This window comes from Phocoena sinus, chromosome 14, assembly GCF_008692025.1.
Source record: "Phocoena sinus isolate mPhoSin1 chromosome 14, mPhoSin1.pri, whole genome shotgun sequence".
In the NCBI taxonomy this organism is placed as follows: domain Eukaryota; kingdom Metazoa; phylum Chordata; class Mammalia; order Artiodactyla; family Phocoenidae; genus Phocoena; species Phocoena sinus.
Window position 1 is genome coordinate 59,453,457 of NC_045776.1, and position 22,168 is coordinate 59,475,624.

The 22,168-nt window shown below is 39.6% G+C and overlaps 1 protein-coding gene across 3 annotated transcripts in view; it reads left to right on the forward strand.

The window, feature by feature from the left end:
- The window catches only part of NDUFV2 (NADH:ubiquinone oxidoreductase core subunit V2), a 33,961-nt gene extending 12,796 nt beyond the window's left edge, over positions 1-21,165 (forward strand). For 2 of the 3 annotated variants that reach the window (XM_032602593.1, XM_032602592.1), the window contains 3 exons: positions 1,284-1,393; positions 14,046-14,122; positions 21,010-21,165. In XM_032602593.1, coding sequence (XP_032458484.1) covers positions 1,284-1,393; positions 14,046-14,122; positions 21,010-21,103 — 281 coding nt within the window. In that variant the 3' untranslated portion in view covers positions 21,104-21,165. The remainder of the gene's footprint in view (positions 1-1,283; positions 1,394-14,045; positions 14,123-21,009) is intronic. The other variant, XM_032602591.1, reaches the window with a different exon arrangement.
- Positions 21,166-22,168: the final 1,003 nt, after the last annotated feature.

A 22,168-nucleotide genomic window follows, 5' to 3' on the forward strand; every position in this document is an offset into this window, starting at 1 on the left:
GACAAGGTTCGAGTCCTGGTCTGGGAAGATCCCACATGCCGCAGAGCAACTAAGGCCATGCACCACAACTACTGTGCCTGTGCTTAAAAGCCTGTAAGCCACAACTGCTGAAGCCTGAGTGCCACAACTACTGGAGCCCGCGTGCCTAGAGCCTGTGCTCCACAGCAAGAGAAGCCACCGCAATGAGAAGCCCGAGCACCACGACGAAGAGTAGCCCCCACTCACGACAACTAGAGAAAGCCCGCATGCAGCAACGAAGACCAATGCAGCCAAAAATAAATTTATTTTAAAAACAAAAATGATACTAGAATAGGAAGAATGCTTCAGGAAGGGAAATTTGGAATAAGATGTTACTACAATTATACTCCAATAAAGATGTTTAAAAAAGAAAGATGTTATTACAGTAGCCTTCACAGAATTAAAAGGGCGTTTTGCTATAAAAAACTGCCATTGCTGCATTTATCACTATACATATCAAATGAAGTAAAAGGAGGTGTCTCTTAATTTTGTTGTTACTTGCATGTTGTAAAAATAGTTGGAGGGTATAGAAGTATGTAAGACAGAAGTGTGAAGTCTGCTCAAAATCCTACCCCCCCATCTCCAAGGTACAAATTCTGATAACAGTTAGGTATATTAGTTTTAGATTTTATATTGTTTTAATTATTTTCATTAAATACATAAATGTAATATGTCTGTTTGCTTTTTGCACTTGATTTTGGCTATAATATGTGTGCCTCATTTTTCTATTGTAAGTTAAATTATTCTGCAGTTACTTTCATGTGTACAACATGTCTTTGCATACTTGTTCAATTGTACACGAAGGTTGTTTACAAGAAGTAGAATTGCTGGGTCAGATTTTACTATATTTTGCTAAAATGCCTTCCCTAAAGATATGAGAGTACCTATATTCCTTACATTCTTAATCTTTGACATTAGCTGTTTTCTGAGTCTTTACCCGTCTGATAATATGACTGATTTTAGTAGGTTAATTATCATGATCAAAATGAAGATAATATGGTCTGATGCACTGTTATGTAACAACAAATACTGGAGATGAGTCCTCTGAAATTTGTTTTTAAAGGAACAAGTCCACTTAAATCTTTTAATGTTCTATAATAACTATACAGAGTTGTTTAAGAAATTTAATGCTCTTGAATACTTTTTATATGCCTCTGTAAATACTTCATATATATATGCTTTTTATGTTGGGTTTTCTTGGTTCTTAAACTATATTGCAATTAAAATATAACCTGGTCCTTACCAGTGCTTATTTATATTTTTAGGAATAAAGGTTGGAGAGACTACACCTGACAAACTTTTCACTCTTATAGAAGTGGAATGTTTAGGGGCCTGTGTAAACGCACCAATGGTTCAAATAAATGACAACTACTATGTGAGTATTTACTTAATATAAAGTTGTATGATGTTATATTTAAAATATTTTAAACATTTGGTTTCTTGTCATGTGGATGTTGGTTTCTGAATTATTCATTTAGAAGAAACTGTTGGCATAAATATCTAGAAGGTTTCTTTTTTCCTGGTTTCCAAACTTTATTAAAAATCAAAGAATAGAAAAACTTTACATAAAATATGTCAGTTTTAGCTTCCACATTGTTGTCCACCAGAACGTTTTAAAAAAATTATTATCATTAGGGCTTCCCTGGTGGAGCAGTGGTTAAGAATCCGCCTGCCAGTGCAGGGGACACAGGTTCAAGCCCGGGTCTGGGAAGATCCCACGTGTCGTGGAGCAACTAAGCCTGTGCACCACAACTGCTGAGGCTGCGAGCCACAACTACTGAGCCCGCGTGCCACAACTACTAAAGCCCGCGCGCCTAGAGCCTGTGCTTCACAACAAGAGAGGCCACTGCAGTGAGAAGCCCGCGCATTGCAACGAAGAGTAGACCCTGCTCGCCACAACTAGAGAAAGCCTGCACACAGCAACAAAGACCCAACGTGGCCAAAAGTAAATAAATAAATTTTAAAAAATCTTTTAAATAATGAAAAATTTAATAATTTACATATAAATACAAAAAATAACCACCAAGGCTTAATAGATAATAATATTTTGCCACACTTGCTTTAGGTATTATAGTTTTTATCATTATTATACACAGAAATAAACTATAGGTGAGGGTAAACCTCCCCCACCCCCATTCAAAATCCTGTTCTTTTCCTTTCATTCCCAGAGATAACCACTATCATAAATTTAGTGTGTTTTTCCTGTACATGTTTTTTAAACTTTCAAAATATATGTATCTAGGCTTGCTAATAATACTATATTGTGTGTTTTAAAAATTTGACAGAGATTGTATCGTACCTCTAAGAACTGCTTTAGCCAGATCTCAGAAGTTTTTTTTTTTTTAAAGGAAGTTATTTTGTTTATTTATTTATGGGTACGTTGGGTCTTCGTTGCTGTGCGGGCTTTCTCTAGTTTTGTTGAGCAGGGGCTACTCTTTGTTGCGGTGTGTGGGCTTCTCATTGCGGTGGTTTCTCTTGTCGTGGAGCACGGGCTGTATGTGCATGGGCTCAGTAGTTGTGGCTCATGGCTGGCTCTAGAGCACAGGCTCATAGTTGTGGCGCATGGGCCTAGTTGCTCCGCGGCATGTGGGATCTTCCCAGACCAGGGCTTGAACCCGTGTCTCTTGCATTGGCAGGCGGCTTCTTAACCACTGAGCCACCAGGGAAGCCCCTCACAAGTTCTTTTTTTTTTTTTTAATATTTATTTATTTTTGGCTGTGTTGGGTCTTGGTTATAGCCTGTGGGATCTTTTGTTGTGGTGTGTGGGCTTCTCTCTAGTTGTGGCGCACAGGCTCCAGAGCTAGTGGGCTCAGTAGTTGCAGCGCACGGGCTTAGTTGCCTTGCACCATGTGAGATCTTAGTTCCCCAACCAGGGATCGAACCTGTGTCCCCCACATTGGAAGGTGTATTCTTAACCACTGGACCACCAGGGAAGTCCCATTACAAGTTTTGGTAAATAATATTTTTATCATTTAGTTCTAAATATTTTTAAATTTGCATTTTTTTTTTTTTTTTTTTAAACATCTTTATTGGGGTATAATTGCTTTACAATGGTGTGTTAGTTTCTGATTTACAACAAAGTGAATCAGCTATACATATACATATGTTCCCATATGTCTTCCCTCTTGCGTCTCCCTCCCTCCCACTCTCCCCATCCCACCCTTCCAGGCTGTCACAAAGCACCTAGCTAATATCCCTGTGCCTTGCGGCTGCTTCCCCCCAGCTATCTACCTTACTACGTTTGTTAGTGTGTATATGTCCATGACTCTCTCTCGCCCTGTCAAAACTCACCCTTCCCCCTCCCCATATCCTTAAGTCCGTTCTCCAGTAGGTCTGCGTCTTTATTCCTATCTTACCCCTAGGTCCTTCATGACATTTTTTTCCCTTAAATTCCATATATATGTGTTAGCATACGGTATTTGTCTTTTTCTTTCTGACTTACTTCACTCTGTATGACAGATTCTAGGTCTATCCATCTCATTACAAATAGCTCAATTTCATTTCTTTTTAAGGCTGAGTAATATTCCATTGTGTATATGTGCCACATCTTCTTTATCCATTCATCCGATGATGGGCGCTTAGGTTGTTTCCATGTCCTGGCTATTGTAAATAGAGCTGCAATGAACATTTTGGTACATGACTCTCTTTGAATTTTGGTTTTCTCAGGGTATATGCCAAGTAGTGGGATTGCTGGGTCATATGGTAATTCTATTTGTAGTTTTTTAAGGAACCTCCATACTGTTCTCCACAGTGGCTGAACCAATTCACATTCCCACCAGCAGTGCAAGAGTGTCCCCTTTTCTCCACACCCTCTCCAGCATTTATTGTTTCTTGATTTTTTGATGATGGCCATTCTGACTGGTGTGAGATGATATCTCATTGTAGTTTTGATTTGCATTTCTCTAATGATTAATGATGTTGAGCATTCTTTCATGTGTTTGTTGGCATTCTGTATATCTTCTTTGGAGAAATGTCTATTTAGGTCTTCTGCCCATTTTTGGATGGGGTTGTTTGTATTTTTGTTATTGAGCTGCATGAGCTGCTTGTAAATTTTGGAGATTAATCCTTTGTCAGTTGCTTCATTTGCAAATGTTTTCTCCCATTCTGAGGGTTGTCTTCTGGTCTTGGTTATGGTTTCCTTTGCTGTGCAAAAGCTTTGAAGTTTCATTAGGTCCCATTTGTTTATTTTTGTTTTTATTTCCATTACTCTAGGAGGTGGGTCAGAAAGGATCTTGCTGTGATTTATGTCATAGAGTGTTCTTCCTATGTTTTCTTCTAAGAGTTTGATAGTTTCTGGCCTTACATTTAGGTCTTTAATCCATTTTGAGCTTATTTTTGTGTATGGTGTTAGGGAGTGATCTAATCTCATACTTTTACATGTACCTGTCCAGTTTTCCCAGCACCATTTATTGAAGAGGCTGTCCTTTCTCCACTGTACATTCCTGCCTCCTTTATCAAAGATAAGGTGTCCATATGTGCGTGGGTTTATCTCTGGGCTTTCTATCCTGTTCCACTGATCTATCTTTCTGTTTTTGTGCCAGTACCATACTGTCTTGATTACTGTTGCTTTGTAATATAGTCTGAAGTCAGGGAGCCTTATTCCTCCAGCTCCTTTTTTCGTTCTCAAGATTGCTTTGGCTATTCGGGGTCTTTTGTGTTTCCATACAAATTGCGAAATTTTTTGTTCTAGTTCTGTGAAAAATGCCAGTGGTAGTTTGATAGGGATTGCATTGAATCTGTAGATTGCTTTGGGTAGTAGAGTCATTTTCACAATGTTGATTCTTCCCATCCAAGAACATGGTATATCTCTCCATCTATTTGTATCATCTTTAATTTCTTTCATCAGTGTCTTATAATTTTCTGCATACAGGTCTTTCGTATCCTTAGGTAGGTTTATTCCTAGATATTTTATTCTTTTTGTTGCAATGGTAAATGGGAGTGTTTTCTTGATTTCACTTTCAGATTTTTCATCATTAGTATATAGGAATGCCAGAGATTTCTGTGCATTAATTTTGTATCCTGCTACTTTACCAAATTCATTGATTAGCTCTAGTAGTTTTCTGGTAGCATCTTTAGGATTCTCTATGTATAGTATCATGTCATCTGCAAACAGTGACAGCTTTACTTCTTCTTTTCCAATTTGGATTCCTTTTATTTCCTTTTCTTCTCTGATTGCTGTGGCTAAAACTTCCAAAACTATGTTGAATAAGAGTGGTGAGAGTGGGCAACCTTGTCTTGTTCCTGATTTTAGTGGAAATGCTTTCAGTTTTTCACCATTGAGGATGATGTTTGCTGTGGGCTTGTCATATATGGCTTTTATTATGTTTAGGAAAGTTCCCTCTATGCCTACTTTCTGGAGGGTTTTTATCATAAATGGGTGTTGAATTTTGTCGAAAGCTTTCTCTGCATCTATTGAGATGATCATATGGTTTTTCTCTTTCAATTTGTTAATATAGTTTATCACATTGATAGATTTGCGTATATTGAAGAATCCTTGCATTCCTGGAATAAACCCCACTTGATCATGGTGTATGACCCTTTTAATGTGCTGTTGGATTCTGTTTGCTAGTATTTTGTTGAGGATTTTTGCATCTATGTTCATCAGTGATATTGGCCTGTAGTTTTCTTTCTTTGTGACATCCTTGTCTGGTTTTGGTATCAAGGTGATGGTGGCTTCGTAGAAGGAATTTGGGAGTGTTCCTCCCTCTGCTATATTTTGGAAGAGTTTGAGAAGGATAGGTGTTAGCTCTTCTCTAAACGTTTGATAGAATTCACCTGTGAAACCATCTGGTCCTGGGCTTTTGTTTGTTGGAAGGTTTTTAATCACAGTTTCAATTTCAGTGCTTGTGATTGGTCTGTTCATATTTTCTATTTCTTCCTGATTCAGTCTTGGCAGGTTGTGCATTTCTAAGAATTTGTCCATTTCTTCCAGATTGTCCATTTTATTGGCATAGAGTTGCTTGTAGTAATCTCTCATGATTTTTTTTATTTCTGCAGTGTCAGTTGTTACTTCTCCTTTTTCATTTCTAATTCTATTGATTTGAGTCTTCTCCCTTTTTTTCTTGATGAGTCTGGCTAGTGGTTTATCTATTTTGTTTATCTTCTCAAAGAACCAGCTTTTAGTTTTATTGATCTTTGCTATTGTTTCCTTCATTTCTTTTTCATTTATTTCTGATCTGATTTTTATGATTTCTTTCCTTCTGCTAGCTTTGGGGTTTTTTTGTTCTTCTTTCTCTAATTGCTTGAGGTGCAAGGTTAGGTTGTTTATTCGAGATGTTTCCTGCTTCTTAAGGTGGGCTTGTATTGCTATAAACTTCCCCCTTAGAACTGCTTTTGCTGCATCCCATAGGTTTTGGGTCGTTGTGTCTCCATTGTCATTTGTTTCTAGGTATTTTTTTATTTCCTCTTTGATTTCTTCAGTGATCACTTCATTATTAAGTAGTGTATTGTTTAGCCTCCATGTGTTTGTATTTTTTACAGATCTTTTCCTGTAATTGATATCTAGTCTCATGGCGTTGTGGTCGGAAAAGATACTTGATACAATTTCAGTTTTCTTAAATTTACCAAGGCTTGATTTGTGACCCAAGATATGATCTATCCTGGAGAATGTTCCATGAGCACTTGAGAAAAATGTGTATTCTGTTGTTTTTGGATGGAGTGTCCTATAAATATCAATTAAGTCCATCTTGTTTAATGTATCATTTAAAGCTTGTGTTTCCTTATTTATTTTCATTTTGGATGATCTGTCCATGGGTGAAAGTGGGGTGTTAAAGTCCCCTACTATGAATGTGTTACTGTTGATCTCCCCTTTTATGGTTGTTAGTATTTGCCTTATGTATTGAGGTGCTCCTATGTTGGGTGCATAAATATTTACAATTGTTATATCTTCTTCTTGGATCGATCCCTTGATCATTATGTAGTGTCCTTCTTTGTCCCTTTTAATAGTCCTTATTTTAAAGTCTATTTTGTCTGATATGAGAATTGCTACTCCAGCTTTCTTTTGGTTTCCATTTGCATGGAATATCTTTTTCCATCCCCTTACTTTCAGTCTGTATGTGTCTCTAGTTCTGAAGTGGGTCTCTTGTAGACAGCATATATAAGGGTCTTGTTTTTGTATCCATTCAGCCAATCTGTGTCTTTTGGTGGGAGCATTTAGTCCATTTACATTTAAGGTAATTATTGATATGTATGTTCCTATTTCCATTTTATATATCGTTTTGGGTTCGCTACTATAGGTCATTTCCTTCTCTTGTGTTTCGTGTCTAGAGAAGTTCCTTTAGCATTTGTTGTAAAGCTGGTTTGGTGGTGCTGAACTCTCTCAGCTTTTGCTTGTCTGTAAAGGTTTTAATTTCTCCATCAAATGTGAATGAGATCCTTGCTGGGTAGAGTAGTCTTGGTTTCAGGCTATTCTCCTTCATCACTTTCAGTATATCCTGCCACTCCCTTCTGGCTTGTAGGGTTTCTGCTGAGAGGTCCGCTGTTAACCTTATGGGGATTCCCTTGTGTGTTATTTGTTGTTTTTCCCTTGCTGCTTTTAATATGCTTTCTTTGTATTTAGTTTTTGACAGTTTGATTAATATGTGTCTTGGCAGTGTTTCTCCTTGTATTTATCCTGTATGGGACCCTCTGTGCTTCCTGGACTTGATTAACTATTTCCTTTCCCATATTAGGGAAGTTTTCAACTATAATCTCTTCAAATATTTTCTCAGTCCCTTTCTTTCTTTCTTCTTCTTCTGGAACCCCTATAATTCGAATGTTGGTGCGTTTCATGTTGTCCCAGAGGTCTCTGAGACTGTCCTCAGTTCTTTTCATTCTTTTTTCTTTATTCTGCTCTGCAGTAGTTATTTCCACTACTTTATCTTCCAGGTCACTTATCCGTTCTTCTGCCTCAGTTATTCTGCTATTGATCCTATCTAGAGTGATTTTAATTTCATTTATTGCATTGTTCATCGTTGCTTGTTTCATCTTTAGTTCTTGTAGGTCCTTGTTAACTGTTTCTTGCATTTTGTCCATTCTACTTCCAAGATTTCGGATCATCCTTACTATCATTATTCTGAATTCTTTTTCAGGTAGATTGCCTATTTCCTCTTCATTTGTTAGGTCTGGTGGGTTTTTATCTTGCTCCTTCATCTGCTGTGTGTTTTTCTGTCTTCTCATTTTGCTTATCTTACTGTGTTTGGGGTCTCCTTTTTGCAGGCTGCAGGTTCGTAGTTCCCGTTGTTTTTGATGTCTGTCTCCAGTGGCTAAGGTTGTTTCAGTGGGTTGTGTAGGCTTCCTGGTGGAGGGGACTAGTGCCTGTGTTGTGCTGGATGAGGCTGGATCTTGTCTCTCTAGTGGGCAGGTTCACGTCTGGTGGTGTGTTTTGGGGTGTCTGTGGCCTTATTATGATTTTAGGCAGCCTCTCTGCTAATGGGTGGGGTTGTGTTCCTGTTTTGCTAGTTGTTTGGCATAGGTTGTCCAGCACTGTGGCTTGCTGGTCGTTGAGTGAAGCTGGGTGCTGGTGTTAAGATGGAGGTCTCTGGGAGATTTCCGCTGTTTAATATTATGTGGAGCTGGGAGGTCTCTTGTTGACCAGTGACCTGAAGTTGGCTCTCCTACCTCAGAGGCAGAGCCCTGACTCCTGGCTGGAGCACCAAGAGCCTTTCATCCACACGGCTCAGAATAAAAGGGAGAAAAAGTAGAGAGAATTAGTAGAAGTATGAGGAAAGAAAGAAGGAAAGGAGGAAAGGAAGGAAGGAAGAAAGAAGCAAAGAAGGAAAGAAAGGAGGGAGGGAGGGAGAGAGGGAGGAAGGAAGGAAGGAGGGAAAGAAGGAAAAAAAGACAGAAAGAAAGATGATACAGTAAAAATAAAATAAAGTATAATATAGTTATTGAATTAAAAAATATTTAGAAAAAAAAAAAAGGGACGGATAGAACCTTAGGACAAATGTTGGAAGCAAAGCTATACAGAGAAAATCTTACACAGAAGCATACACATACACCTTCACAAAAAGAGGTAAAGGGGGAAAAATCATAAATCCTGCTCCCTGAGACCACCTCCTCAATTTGGGGTGATTCGTTGTCTAAAGGAGGGAGGGAAGGAAGGAAAGAAAGAAAGAACGAAGGTAAAGTATAATAAAGTTATTACAATTAAACTTAATTATTAATTAAAAGAATTTTAAAAAAAAAGTCATGGACGGATAGAGCCCTAGGACAAATGGTGGAAGCTAGAGTATACAGACTAGATGTCACACAGGAGCATACACGTACACCTTCACAAAAAGAGGAAAAGGGAAAAAAATCATAGATTTCGCTCCTAAATTCCACCTCTTCAATTTGGGATCATTCCTTGTCTATTCAGGTATTCCACAGATGCAGGGTATATCAAGTTGATTGTGGAGCTTTAATCCGCTGCTTCTGTGGCTGCTGGGAGAGATTTCCCTTTCTCTTCTTTGTTTTCACAGCTCACAGGAGCTCAGCTTTGGATTTGGCCCTGCCTCTGCGTGTAGGTCGCTGGAGGGCGTCTGTTTTTTCGCTCAGCCAGGACGGGGTTAAAGGAGCCGCTGATTCGGGGCCTCTGGCTCACTCAGGCCGGGGGTTGGGGGATGGGGGTAGGAGGGGCACTACGTGCGGGGCGGGCCTGCAGCTGCAGAGGCAGCGTGACGTTGCGGCAGAGGCCGGCGTGACGTTGCACCAGCCTGAGACCCGCCGTGCGTACTCCCGGGGAAGTTGTCCCTGGATCCCGGGAACCTGGCAGTGGCGGGCTGCACAGGCTCCGCGGAAGAGGGGTGTGGAGAGTGACCTGTGCTCGCACACAGGCCCCTTGGTGGCGGCAGCAGCAGCCTTAGCGTCTCCCGCCCGTCTCTGGGGTCCGCGGTTTTAGCCGCGGCTCGCGCCCGTCTCTGGGATTTGCGCTTTCAGCCGCGGCTTGCGCCCGTCTCGGGGGCTCGCGCCCTCAGCCGCGGCTCGCGCCCGTCTCTGGGGTTTGCGCTTTCAGCCGCGGCTCGCGCCCGTCTCGGGGGCTCGCGCCCTCAGCCGCGGCTCGCGCCCGTCTCTGGAGTTCCTTTAAGCAGCGCTCTTAAACCCCTCTCCTCGCGCACCAGGAGACAAAGAGGGAAGAAAAAGTCTCTTGCCTCTTCGGCCGGTGCAGGCTTTTCCCCGAACTCCCTCCCGGCTAGTCGTGGTGCACTAACCCCTTCAGGCTATGTTCAAGCCGCCAACCCCAGTCCTCTCCCTGAGCTCCGTCCAAAACCAAAACCCGAGCCTCAGCTCGCAGCCCCGCCCGCCCCGGCGGGTGAGCAGACAAGCCACTCGGGCTGGTGAGTGCCGGTCAGCACCGATCGTCTGTGCAGGAATCTCCCCGCTTTGCCCTCCGCACCCGTCGCTGTGCACTACTCCGCGGTCCCGAAACTCCCCCCTCTGCCTCCCGCAGTCTCCTCCCGCGGAGGGGCTTCCTAGTGTGTGGAAACTTTTCCTCCTTCACAGCTCCCTCCCACTGGTGCAGGTGCCGTCCTTATTCTTTTGTCTCTGTTTTTTCTTTTGCCCTACCCAGTTACGTGGGGAGTTTCTTGCCTTTTGGGAGGTCTGAGGTCTTCTGCCAGCCTTCAGTAGGAGTTCTGTAGGAGTTGTTCCACGTGTGGATGTATTTCTGGTGTATCCGTGGGGAGGAAGGCGATCTCCGCGTCTTACTCTTCCGCCATCTTCAAGGTCCCCCCCTAAATTTGCATTTTGATTTCTTCTTTGACCTGTGTTTTTTAGAAGTGTTCTTAATATCCAAGTGTATGGAGTTTTCTAGTTATCTTTTTTTAATTGCTTGCTACCCTAATTATATCATGTCTGTCATTCATAATATCTTGTTAGTTCATAATTCTTAGAAGTTTGTTTATGGAAATTCTTTTAAGACCTGTGTCGAAGGTAGATGCTTCAAGAAGGGATTGACTTTGCTTCTCTCTTGCTCCTGGAAATACTACTGGCCCCAAAGAAATCCCCTCTTCCTATCTCCTCCCCTCTTCTTCCCCTAAAGTGTAAGGTTCCAGAGTAGCAGGGTTGTTTTGAGAGACAGTTTTAATTTCTAGTTTTCCCTTATATTGAGGGTAGAGCTTTTGGGGGGGGGGGTCTCAGCTTTATGTGGTTTGGATGACCTCCTGTGTCCTGGAGATTTGTCCCTTGCCCCTCTAGGCTATGAAACCCTGAAGCCACGTTTTTTTGCTGTTCCACTGTCTCCGTAAGTTTTCATTGAGTTTTTGGCCTCTGGGTATTTTTTTCTTGTCAGTGCCTTGATATTGATAAAATTTTAAAGGTTTTAAAAAAATTTTATCCAGCATTGTTAGTTGTTACAATAGGACATTCAGTCAGGATAGCTGGACTGCCATAATGCCTGTAATGGAAATCTACATTTTTTTTTTTTTTAATGAAGATGAAATTGGACTTCTTTGGCATTTTACATTTCTAGGATGTTTTTATTACCTGTAGGGGTTTTCTTCATTTTAATGATGGTGATTCAAATTTCTTACCTTCTCTTTCTCATACTTAAAAAAAAAAAATTCCTTTAAAAATATGGTAATAACTTACCCTTTTCCCACACTTCTGCAATTTCCTCATAATCATGAGGATCTTAATTTAATCAGGAATTAGACAGTCAAGGCTTTATATGAAGCACTGTAAGTCTAAATATAGTAGACTGTGGGTTTATGCAAGAGGTTCAGGTGGTGGTATGGTTTTTGGTGAGGCAGTTAACTGTTTTATCATTATTTATTTATTTTTGGCTGCATTGGGTCTTCGTTGCTGCACGCGGGCTTTCCTTAGTTGCATCGAGTGGGGACTACTCTTCGTTGCGGTGTGTGGGCTTCTCACTGCAGTAGCTTCTCTTGTGGAGCATGGGCTCTAGGCATGTGGACTTCAGTAGTTGTGGCACGTGGGCTCTAGAGCACGGGCTCAGTAGTTGTGGCCCACGGGGTTAGTTGCTCTGTGGCATGTGGCATGTTCCCGGACCAGAGCTCGAACCGGTGTTCCCTGCCAATCTTGGCAGGCGGATTCTTAACCACTGTGCCACCTGGGAAGCCTGAGGCAGTTAACTTTTATGGATCTCAGCTGACCAGTGGATAAAATGAAATAGTCACATAAACTGTGATTGGATACCGATTAGAGAGAAATACTAAATACATTTTGAGGATGGTTGGGTAGCTTTGAATATGGTCTTGACATTTGATTTTATTAAGGAATTATTGTTAGTTAATTGGGTGTGGTAATGACATTGTGTTACTTAAGAACATTTAAAAATGTTCTGGGAGTTCCCTGGCGGTCCAGTGGTCAGGACTCTGGGCTTTCACTGCTGTGGCCTGGATACGGTCCCTGGTCAGGGAACTAAGATCCCACAAGCTGTGCAGTGAGGCCAAAAAAAAAAAAAGTTCTTAGGAGATGCCTGCCTGCTGTGGTTATTAGGGGTGAAGTGTCATGATGTCTGCAACTTGCTTTTTTTTTTTTTTTGCAACTTGCTTTTAAATGTACAGCCAAAAACAAACACAAACAAAACAAAACCAAAAGGTATATGTGTACATAATTCAGATATGGTAAGGAATATGGTTATTCATGTATACTTTTCAAATTTTCATAATAAAGAGTTGGGGGAGATAAAATCATTAGGTGAGTTTAAAGATTCCTTCTAGTTTTGAGGTTCTGAGCATCTGTTGCACCCTAAGCAGTTCTTATTTTTATAAATGTTTATTCTATATTAAAGGGCTTCTATGAGGCTAGGCATTGAATATACAGTACTGAATCATGATTTCTCTAGCATAGTACCAGGGTCCTAAAAACATTTTCTTAAGTATGTAACAGTTTGGGAGGGGTAGAGGGGATATAATGTAGTTTAGGCACTTTTATTAGTTTAATCTTGCCCCATTCTGTTTTGACTGTCTTTTGACTAAACCTAGGGTGCAGCCAAGGGTAGGAGTGTGTCTGTGTGTTTTAATTGTATTTGTTATTTTAAATAACAGAACCCTTGAGGTAAGAATTTTACACAGGTGCATAGTATACAAAATACAAAGCTGTTCTGGTTGAAACGGGGATTGGAGGGTCCGGATTTATTAAAATAAATGTGTCCAAAATAAGTTTTTTACTTTTCCCTTTGAAAATTAAGTGAAGTTTGCAACAGGATGAATTTCACCTGGGAAATAAAGAAGATATCACTAGGGTACTAGATCATTAACTTAGGGATAGATATTAGGCATCTACTTTATATGACTGCTGGTGCATGACTGCTGGTGCTAATTACTATTTGCATCTCACTGATTCAAGGACATAGCATTTGTTGAGCATGTGCATGGCAGTGTTCTATTTTATTTATTTTCTCTTTTAATCCTCAAAACGCTCTGAAGTCAGTTTATGAATTAAGAAACAAATTTGGGGAAGCCGAGTAATTTCTCTCAGATTGCTGGCTAGTAAGTGTTGGGACTTCAGCTCAGATGCAGAACTATCTCCCTTCAAAGCGCTGCTCTGTGCTGCCTCTTCAGCTGCAGCTCCTATTGCTATTGCATTTAGCAGGACAGACTATGTATAGGAGTTACTCAGTTGTTGCTGCCTTGGTAACTAACTTGTGAGCTGAGACAGACAGTAAACTGTTATTAGGGATTTACACTGACTTTGAGGTAGGATGTAATTTTTTTTTTTTTTTTTTTTATGTATTTATTATTGGTTGCGTTGGGTCTTCGTTGCTGTGCGCAGGCATTCTGTAGTTGCGCCGAGCGGGGTCTACTCTTCATTGCGGTGCACGTGCTTTTCACTGCGGTGGCTTCTCTTGTTGCGGGGCATGGGCTCTAGGCGTGCAGCCTTCAGTAGTTGTGGCTGGCGGGCTCTAGAGCGCAGGCTCAGTAGTTTGGGTGCACAGGCTCAGTTGCTCCGCGGCATGTGGGATCCTCCTGGACCAGGGCTCGAACCCGTGTCTCCTGCATTGGCAGGCAGACTCTTAACCACTGCGCCACCAGGGAAGCCCGGATGTAATTTTAATATTTGACGATTTTACTTTTTTTTTTTTTTTTTTACTTTTTTTCTAGGAGGATCTGACACCTAAGGATATTGAAGAAATTATTGATGAACTCAAGGCTGGCAAAATCCCAAAACCTGGGCCAAGGTATCCTTTTATTTCTTTTTAATAAATTTTAATGGCTTAACCTACGTTAGTTTTTCATGTAGACTTAATTTTAAAATTTTAAACCCTAAGTCGACAGGAGTTTTCAGGAGTCTTGAATACTATCTAAATCAACTTGTCATTTAAAGCAATGACTTTTTTTCCCCCGTCTAAAACCCTATACCCTATCAGATAATCATCTAAAACCCTATCAGATAATCATCCATCTACTTGGATGTTATAAAGAAGGGAAATGTACTGCAAATAGAAATCTATTTCATTGTTTAAAAGTTCATACTGCCAGGATTTGACCCAAAGTCTGTCTTCCCTCTGATTTCCACCTAAAGGTCCAAAGGTTCTGTCCTTTGAACAAACACAAGATAATTTTTATATCTCTTCCAAATGCCAGCTCTTTAGTTACTTGAAATAGCTATCTCATCTTCCCCATATCTTTTCTCAGATTTAATATTCACAGTTGTTTCATTGTTTTTCCTTATATGACATAGTTTTGGTCTCCCTCCTTGGCAGGTCTTCTGGTTGGAAATGAGTTTCTTAATGTGACACTTAAACTAATCACAGTATTTGAGATATGTACTTAGCATGTGGGGCATTGTGGGACTGTCTTCTTTATTCCAGACATCATGCTTATAATAATGCAGCCTAATTACATCAGTTCTTACTTCAGATACATTACACCATTAAATTGTACTTACAGTCATTTAGAATGCCTAGATCTTTTTTCAACTTAAACATTGTTTTATCCAGGCTACTCCCATCCTGCAGTTATGTTACTAACTGCAGTAATTAATAACTACTAATTACTCCTCATTCAGTTATGAACCTGAACTTTTGCTGCTAAACAAACCCCTGTTCCTTATCTAAGTGTTCACATTACTTAAAATTCTCTCTTAATACTAGCAATGTTTGCATGGTTTTATACAGTTATAGTCCCTTTGTATTTTTTCTGCTTATGTTATATAAAATTTTCCTTGTCTCAATATATATATAGGTTTTAAAGGCCATATAGTATTCTAATGTATTGCGAGAACTATGATGTGCTCTTTATTACCCTGTTTTAAAATATATTTTCCTTCTTTTTGTTAAAAACGATTCCCTGAGGTTGAATTACTAGGTCAAGAGGGTATGCACGGTTCTGTAGTCTGCAAGAAGTACTGAGAATTACTCCCTCATTGTTCTGGCCGACTAATAACTCTACCTAATAAGAAAAAGAGGTCAGTTCAGGATAACTTAAGTTTAGTAAAGGCAAGCTGGTCCCTAAAAAACATACACTTCTTTCAACACTTGAATTTGCTTAAAGAGGTTTGGCATTCTCTTCCTAGTTCCTCACTTACTTGGGCTACACTGAAAACATTTTTTAGGAATAAAACATTTCCACTGTGAAGAATTAGTCTCCTATATGGAGGCTACTGAAGTGAAACCTTTTGTCATTTAACATTACAGTATTTCTCTTAGCCACTGGTCCTGTCCCTTACTTATCCTTGCTTCAACTGTAGCCGCCCCTTGCCCAGAAACAAAAGTTCATAATATTTTTCACAAACTTTAGCTTGTTTTTAGGACTCAGATGTTTTAAAATAAGTTCGTGCTACTCTTTTGTTTGTACTTAAACCCATAATACTTCTTTCAACTTTGGGGTACTTTGTTTTAATATCTCAGGTGCCCATTTCCTTGTGAAATCCACTTGGTTTCTTTAAATGTCCCCTTTTTTTCTCATTAGGTATTGTTTGTAATTCTGTAGTCATACTTCTGGAGCTTAGACCCTCCTCCGTCCTTTCTTGTGAACTTTGTGATCTATCGATGACAACATTAATCCAGCATTAAATCTCCTGCCACACAAACAGACAGATAGTTGCTTTGTCTACTTTATTGTATTCCCTCAGCATTCATTTGTTTCACAAATATTTCTGGATATGTGCTGTGTGCCAGTCACTGTTTTAGGTTGTGCATACAAATTATGAACAAGGTAAAGTCGTCATATATTTTATATTCTAGTGATGGAGAGAGACAACTAGTGTAATACCTGAATAATAAATGCTAGGAGGAAAATAAACACGTTAGGGGATGGAGGATGACTGGAGGTAAATTTAGGTGAGGCCTTTCTGAGGTGGTGAATTAATGACCTGAATGATAAGCCCAGAGGAACCATGTAAGGAGCTGGAGGAACAGTGTTGCAGAGGGAGAGGAAAGAGGAGGTATTAAGTTCCTGGAGGAAAAGTAAGATGACAGTGTGGTTGAAGTGAGTGATCAAGGAGGAAAGTGGTGAAGAGGTTGGAGAGGTAGGTAGAGGCCCAGGTAAGCAATTTGGGTTGAATCCTAAGTATAAAAAGCTGTTGGAGTGTTTTCAGTAGGGAATGATATGTGTGATCTTGTTAAAATTATTGTCGTAGTTGCTGTGGAAAGAATAGTTAAAAATTTAGTGGATGTTGTAGGACAGAGGAATTACGAATGATTTCTAGCTTTTTAGTCTGAGCACCTCAGTGATTCCTTTCACTAAAATGAGGAAGATTTGAGGTAGGGCAAGTTTGGGGAAGAAAAGTCACTTTGTTTTGGACATGCTACTTAGCATGTTTGAGATTCCTACTTAGACATCCATGGTAGAGTGCTGGAAGTTTAGATATGAGCTTGAGATTTAGGGAATACCTTAGGGCTGGAAATATGAATTGGGGATTCATTAGTTATTATAGATGGTATTTAAAGCCATGTCTGGATGAGATTACCAGGGGTGAAATTAAGTGTTTGTTGTTGTTTTCAGTACAGGAGATACTATAACATTGTATTTTAACATTAATAAACAGGAACTAAGTACCACAGTAAAGCACTTTCGACATCTAATAATAATAGGGATGGTGCTTAAATAGTTAAATAGTTCTTCAATGTGATTTTTTTGACAGTGTTCTAGATTTGAGCCAAAGACTTTAAGAATTACTGGTTTCTCGGGGCTTCCCTGGTGGTGCAGTGGTTGAGAGTCCGCCTGCCGATGCAGGGGACACGGGTTCGTGACCCGGTGTGGGAAGAGTCCACGTGCCGCGAAGCGGCTGGGCCGGTGAGCCATGGCCGCTGAGCCTGCGCATCCGGAGCCTGTGCTCCGCAATGGGAGAGGCCACAACAGTGAGAGGCCCGCGTACCACAAAAAAAAGAATTACTGGTTTCTCAACCTATTTTTATTTCCTACGTATCACCTCTTATTTAAAAAGCTAATATAGGGAATTCCCTGGTAGTTCAGTGGTTAGGACTCTGTGCTTCCACTGCATGGGGCACAGGTGGTCAGGGGACTAAGATCCTGCATGCCATGCGGTGCGGCCAAAAAGAAATTTTTTTAAATAAATAAATAGCCGAGATAAATCTATTTAGTTTTCAGTAATTGCAGAGTATCCACCAGTGGTATATGTAAAGAGTGTATCTGGACATGGTAATTCAGAATGTCTTCCCAGCATATGAAAATAAGAACTTCCCCAAGTTAATTTCTTGGCTATTGAGAGAGACTGTGATGACAGCAGTAACCAAAATAGTTATAGCTGTTCTTTAAATTAACCAAAGCTGGCTACTGCTTTTTTATTAGTATTTTTATAATAAAGCCCTCTGCTTAAATATTTGAAAGAGGTGCTAGTTGTGAGTCTTTGAGTAATTAGAGAAATTAAACTGGTTCAGTGGGAACTGATTTCTGAGTACCACTATCAGGTGTACTCTGGCCACAATTGGTAAAGATTTCTGTTTGTGGTTCAAAACTGCTTTATTATTTTGGTAAATGATGGCTAGAAATAAAAAAACTGATGGTAAGACAACATTCTTTGTTTTGACATTTATAAATATTTGTGTGCTAGATTTTTTTTTTTAATTTATTTTTGGCTGCGTGGGGTCTTTGTTGCTATGTGTGGGCTTTCTCTAGTTGCGCAAGCTGGGGCTGCTCTTCATAGCTGGGGCTGCTCTTCATTGCGGTGCACGGGCTTCTCATTGCCGTGGCTTCTCTTGTTGCGGAGCACAGGCTCTAGGGCATGTGGGCTCTAGAGCACAGGCTCAGTAGTTGTGGCGCATGGGCTTAGTTGCTCTGTGGCACGTGGGATCTTCCTGGACCAGGGATCAAACCTGTGGTCCCATTCATTGGCAGGCGGACTCTTAACCACTGCACCACGAGGGAAGTCCCTAGAGATTGTTCTTATTTTCAATTAAAGTACTGAACATAACTTCTAAACCTGCTTTCAATTACTAATTAATAGATAGGGTTTTTTTTTAGTATGGATTATCTAAAACTAATTTTAAATCCAACTTGAATTATTCATATTTAGTTTTATAAAGATATTTTAAATTTTACAGAATTCTGTGGAGTACAGATAACATCTGAGGTGTTTAAAAGTATAGATAGGCTACAAAGTATATATACAAAAGATATAGGTGATTGATGATAAACTCTAGACAGTAAAGTCACTGGTTTTTTAATACTAAATGTAGGGGCAGTGGTGCATATATCTCAGTAATATTAAAAAGGTAAGCACTAAACTTTCATAAAGCAGCTTTTAAGAAGTACTTTTTTTAAAAAATAAATATTTATTTTTGGCTGTGTTGGGTCTTAGTTTCTGTGCGAGGGCTTTCTCTAGTTGCGGCGAGCGGGGGCCACTCTTCATCGCAGTGCGCGGGCCTCTCACTGTCGCAGCCTCTCTTGTTGTGGAGCACAGGCTCCAGACGCGCAGGCTCAGTAGTTGTGGCTCACGGTTGCTCCGCGGCATGTGGGATCTTCCCAGAACAGGGCTCGAACCCATGTCCCCTGCATTGGCAGGCAGATTCTCAACTACTGCGCCACCAGGGAAGTCCAAGAAGTACTTTTTTTAAGCCATAAAAAATGTACAGAAAGGCCAAGTTGTCTAGAATGCAAATGAGTTAAAATGATTACTGTGCAAGTAGTGTTAGAATGGCTAGAAAACCAGATTTACCTTTTGAATTGTACTGAAGAGAACAAGGTAATTAATAGATGGTATTTTAAGCATATTGGGGAAATCATTTTTTGTTTTTTATTACGTGAAAATCTGGGTGTAAATTGTGGCTGTCGGGTGAATGGGTGGGGCTAGATCATGGCCTCTCTAGGGTTCTGAAGTATGTTTATAGATAAAGTGAGGGGGAAAGTTACATGATTAGTAGATTAAACCAAGTTTGTAGGCTTTACTGGAGTATTTTACAGCCTTTGTAGTATTTTAATGTGCATTTTGTGAATGGTGGGGGCAGGGGAAAGTTTGCAGGCAGGCATAACAGAGGACTGGAACCCCCTTTTTTCCCCTAAAGTATGTTATGGGATGGTAATTTCGTGGAACAAACTTTAGGAAACTGGACCAGATTATTCTTAAAGTTACTTTCTCATATGAAATTCCATAATCTGCATTTGAAGAGCTCATGCAGTATACATGATTAATTCTATTTACTGTTCCGGAAACTTCAGTTTTTTAATCTTTCTAAGTTGATCCTTTTTGTTGGTAACGAGGGTAGCTGAGCTTAAACCACAAGAGTAAAGGAGAAGAAAGAAAGGTCCTCCAAAATTGATCAATTTCATTATTTCAGTGGTAGTCAAAGAGCAGCAAGGGTACCTGTGCTGCCAGTTGACATAAAAAAAAAATTACAAAGCGAAATACTGTTTATTAAAGCTAAATATCATTTTGCTACTTACCCCAAAACTTTAATTTTAGGCTGTAACAGATAGTACAGTAACTGCTTTTTTACCTGGTTTTCATAGTGAACCTATAATGCAAATATATTAACTAATTTTTGACTTTGTAGGTATTCTTTATTATAATACACTACTTAGTTACTTGCATTTTGTAATGTAATAGCTTAAAAGATCTTATAAATGACTATGTGGTGTCATTTTCCTGTCCCCTCAACAAATGATTTTCTAGGGCTCTAAAAATAGACTTATAAGATTGATGACAGAATGTGAAGGGCAAAGCCAGAGGGAATAAAATGATTTAATTGAATAAGTTCTTCAGCTGAAATATGTGGCAGGAACAAGGTAAATGAGCAAAGCCAGGGAATAGAAGGGTGAAACAGGAGTAGGTGCTGAGCTAGGCTCTAGCAACAGAGGTCAGACAGGGCAGAGGTTGAGCCTGAACGATTACCTGGGAAGTACGTGTGGTGGTGAAAAGACAGGTTCATTTACCTCTGCACTGCTTCCCTTCATAGAACTATAGGAGGACCTGTTCATGTTTTCTCTGTGGCTATGGTAGCCACCCTGCTCTGGAACCTGTTTTTGAAAAATTAATATGAATAATTTAGCCTTTAAAAACAAAAATACAAACAGATTTTTTCTTTACTGCTTCTAAGGGACATCCTCCCAAATCTTCAGATCTCTCAAGGAATCCAGTTTTTGTTTCCAAATACAGTGTGTAACTGTGTATTCCCTGCGACAGTGGATCTCAGTCAAAATAAAATTCAAATATAAAAAGAATAAATGTAGTGCTCTAGTTTATTAAAACATGCTTTTTAAAAATGTCCTCTGGGGCCAGGTTATTTTGCTGTAGTTCTTAGCTATGATCTTCGGGCAGATGCTGCATCATCCCAAGCCTTGGTTTCTGTATCTGTAAAATATTTTGGCCAGTGTCCCTTGTCTCATGGTATTGTTGTAAAGATTTAACGAGCCGGTGATGTATGTACACTGCTCAGTAAGTGGGAACTAGTATTAGTTTATTTTTATATTTTTCATATTTCATATTTTTATGTCAGTTTTTATATTTAAACTTAGGAAGAGAAAATCTTGCAGCAGTTGTAATGTTTGGATTAAATAATCCATGCTAGTTTTCTGAGGAGAAATAGTTACTTAACTGAGCTCTTGTGAGGTAACAGTTATAAATGGTAATCATTAGCAGTCAATTTAATGTTACTTTTCCTTTCAGGAGTGGACGCTTCTCATGTGAGCCAGCTGGAGGTCTTACCTCTTTGACTGAACCACCTAACGGACCTGGCTTTGGTGTGCAAGCAGGCCTTTAATTTATATTCAACTGTAAATATGTCACTGGAGAAATAAAATATGAATCTCCTATCTATCTACATAGACTTTTTATATTATTTGTTCATTTCCATCTGTGTACACCTTGCTTGTAACCTAGCAACTTGCAGCAGTAAGTGCCATGTCAGAACTTAAGAGCCCAATTTTGGTCATCTGTTGTCTTTGGCTAACTATGACCACATTATTCCATAAGCTAATTAACAGTATTTCAACATTACCCATTTTCAACTGCCCCTTCACTTTTATCAGTAATATTATTGTGAAGTAAAAATTCTGTCAAATTTCAAATACATTTTGCTCTCCCATCTTTAACCATAGCCAAGTCTTAAGTTAATATGATCTTTCTATAAACTTTGTCAGTATTCTCTTTAAACATTTTTATATTTACAGCACACCATTGTTACTGTAATTTCAACTGGTAAGTGACATATCAAGCAACTGTAGGTGTAACGAGGACAGGGTAGTTGTCTCTAGAAGTACTATTTATCATTTTTAAAAAAGGAAGGTACAAAACACTTTGATATTATCCTGGGCTATTCTGACCCTGCAAGTATACAAAAACTAAGTGGGGGAAGAAACTGGAAGTGTAACTTGAGTTGGAAGGTTTAGTGGATATGGGAAATATACTCCTCAGCTGAATGCATATTACAACTTGGAAGAAAGAATAAAACCCTTTGTATATAATATCCAGTTCAAGAAACTAGCTATGAGTTTTGCAAGCTGGAATAAAAAATTAATAGCCAGCTTTAAATTCAGGGATAGATCTAAACTAATCCACTTTCAGGATTTCTCCAAGTCACTGTTTGGCCTTGGTCTTATTACAGACTAATAACTATGATGCTTAAAAATGTGATTATTTTTAAGACTGTCTTTAAAAACGAGTTTTTGAGAAATGAAATTGAGTTACTTTTACTGAGGTGGATGGACCTAGAGTCTGTCATACAGAGTGAAGCAAGTCGAGTTACTTTTTCTGAGGTGGATGGACCTAGAGTCCGTCATACAGAGTGAAGCAAGTCAGAAAAACAAATACTGTATGTTAACACACA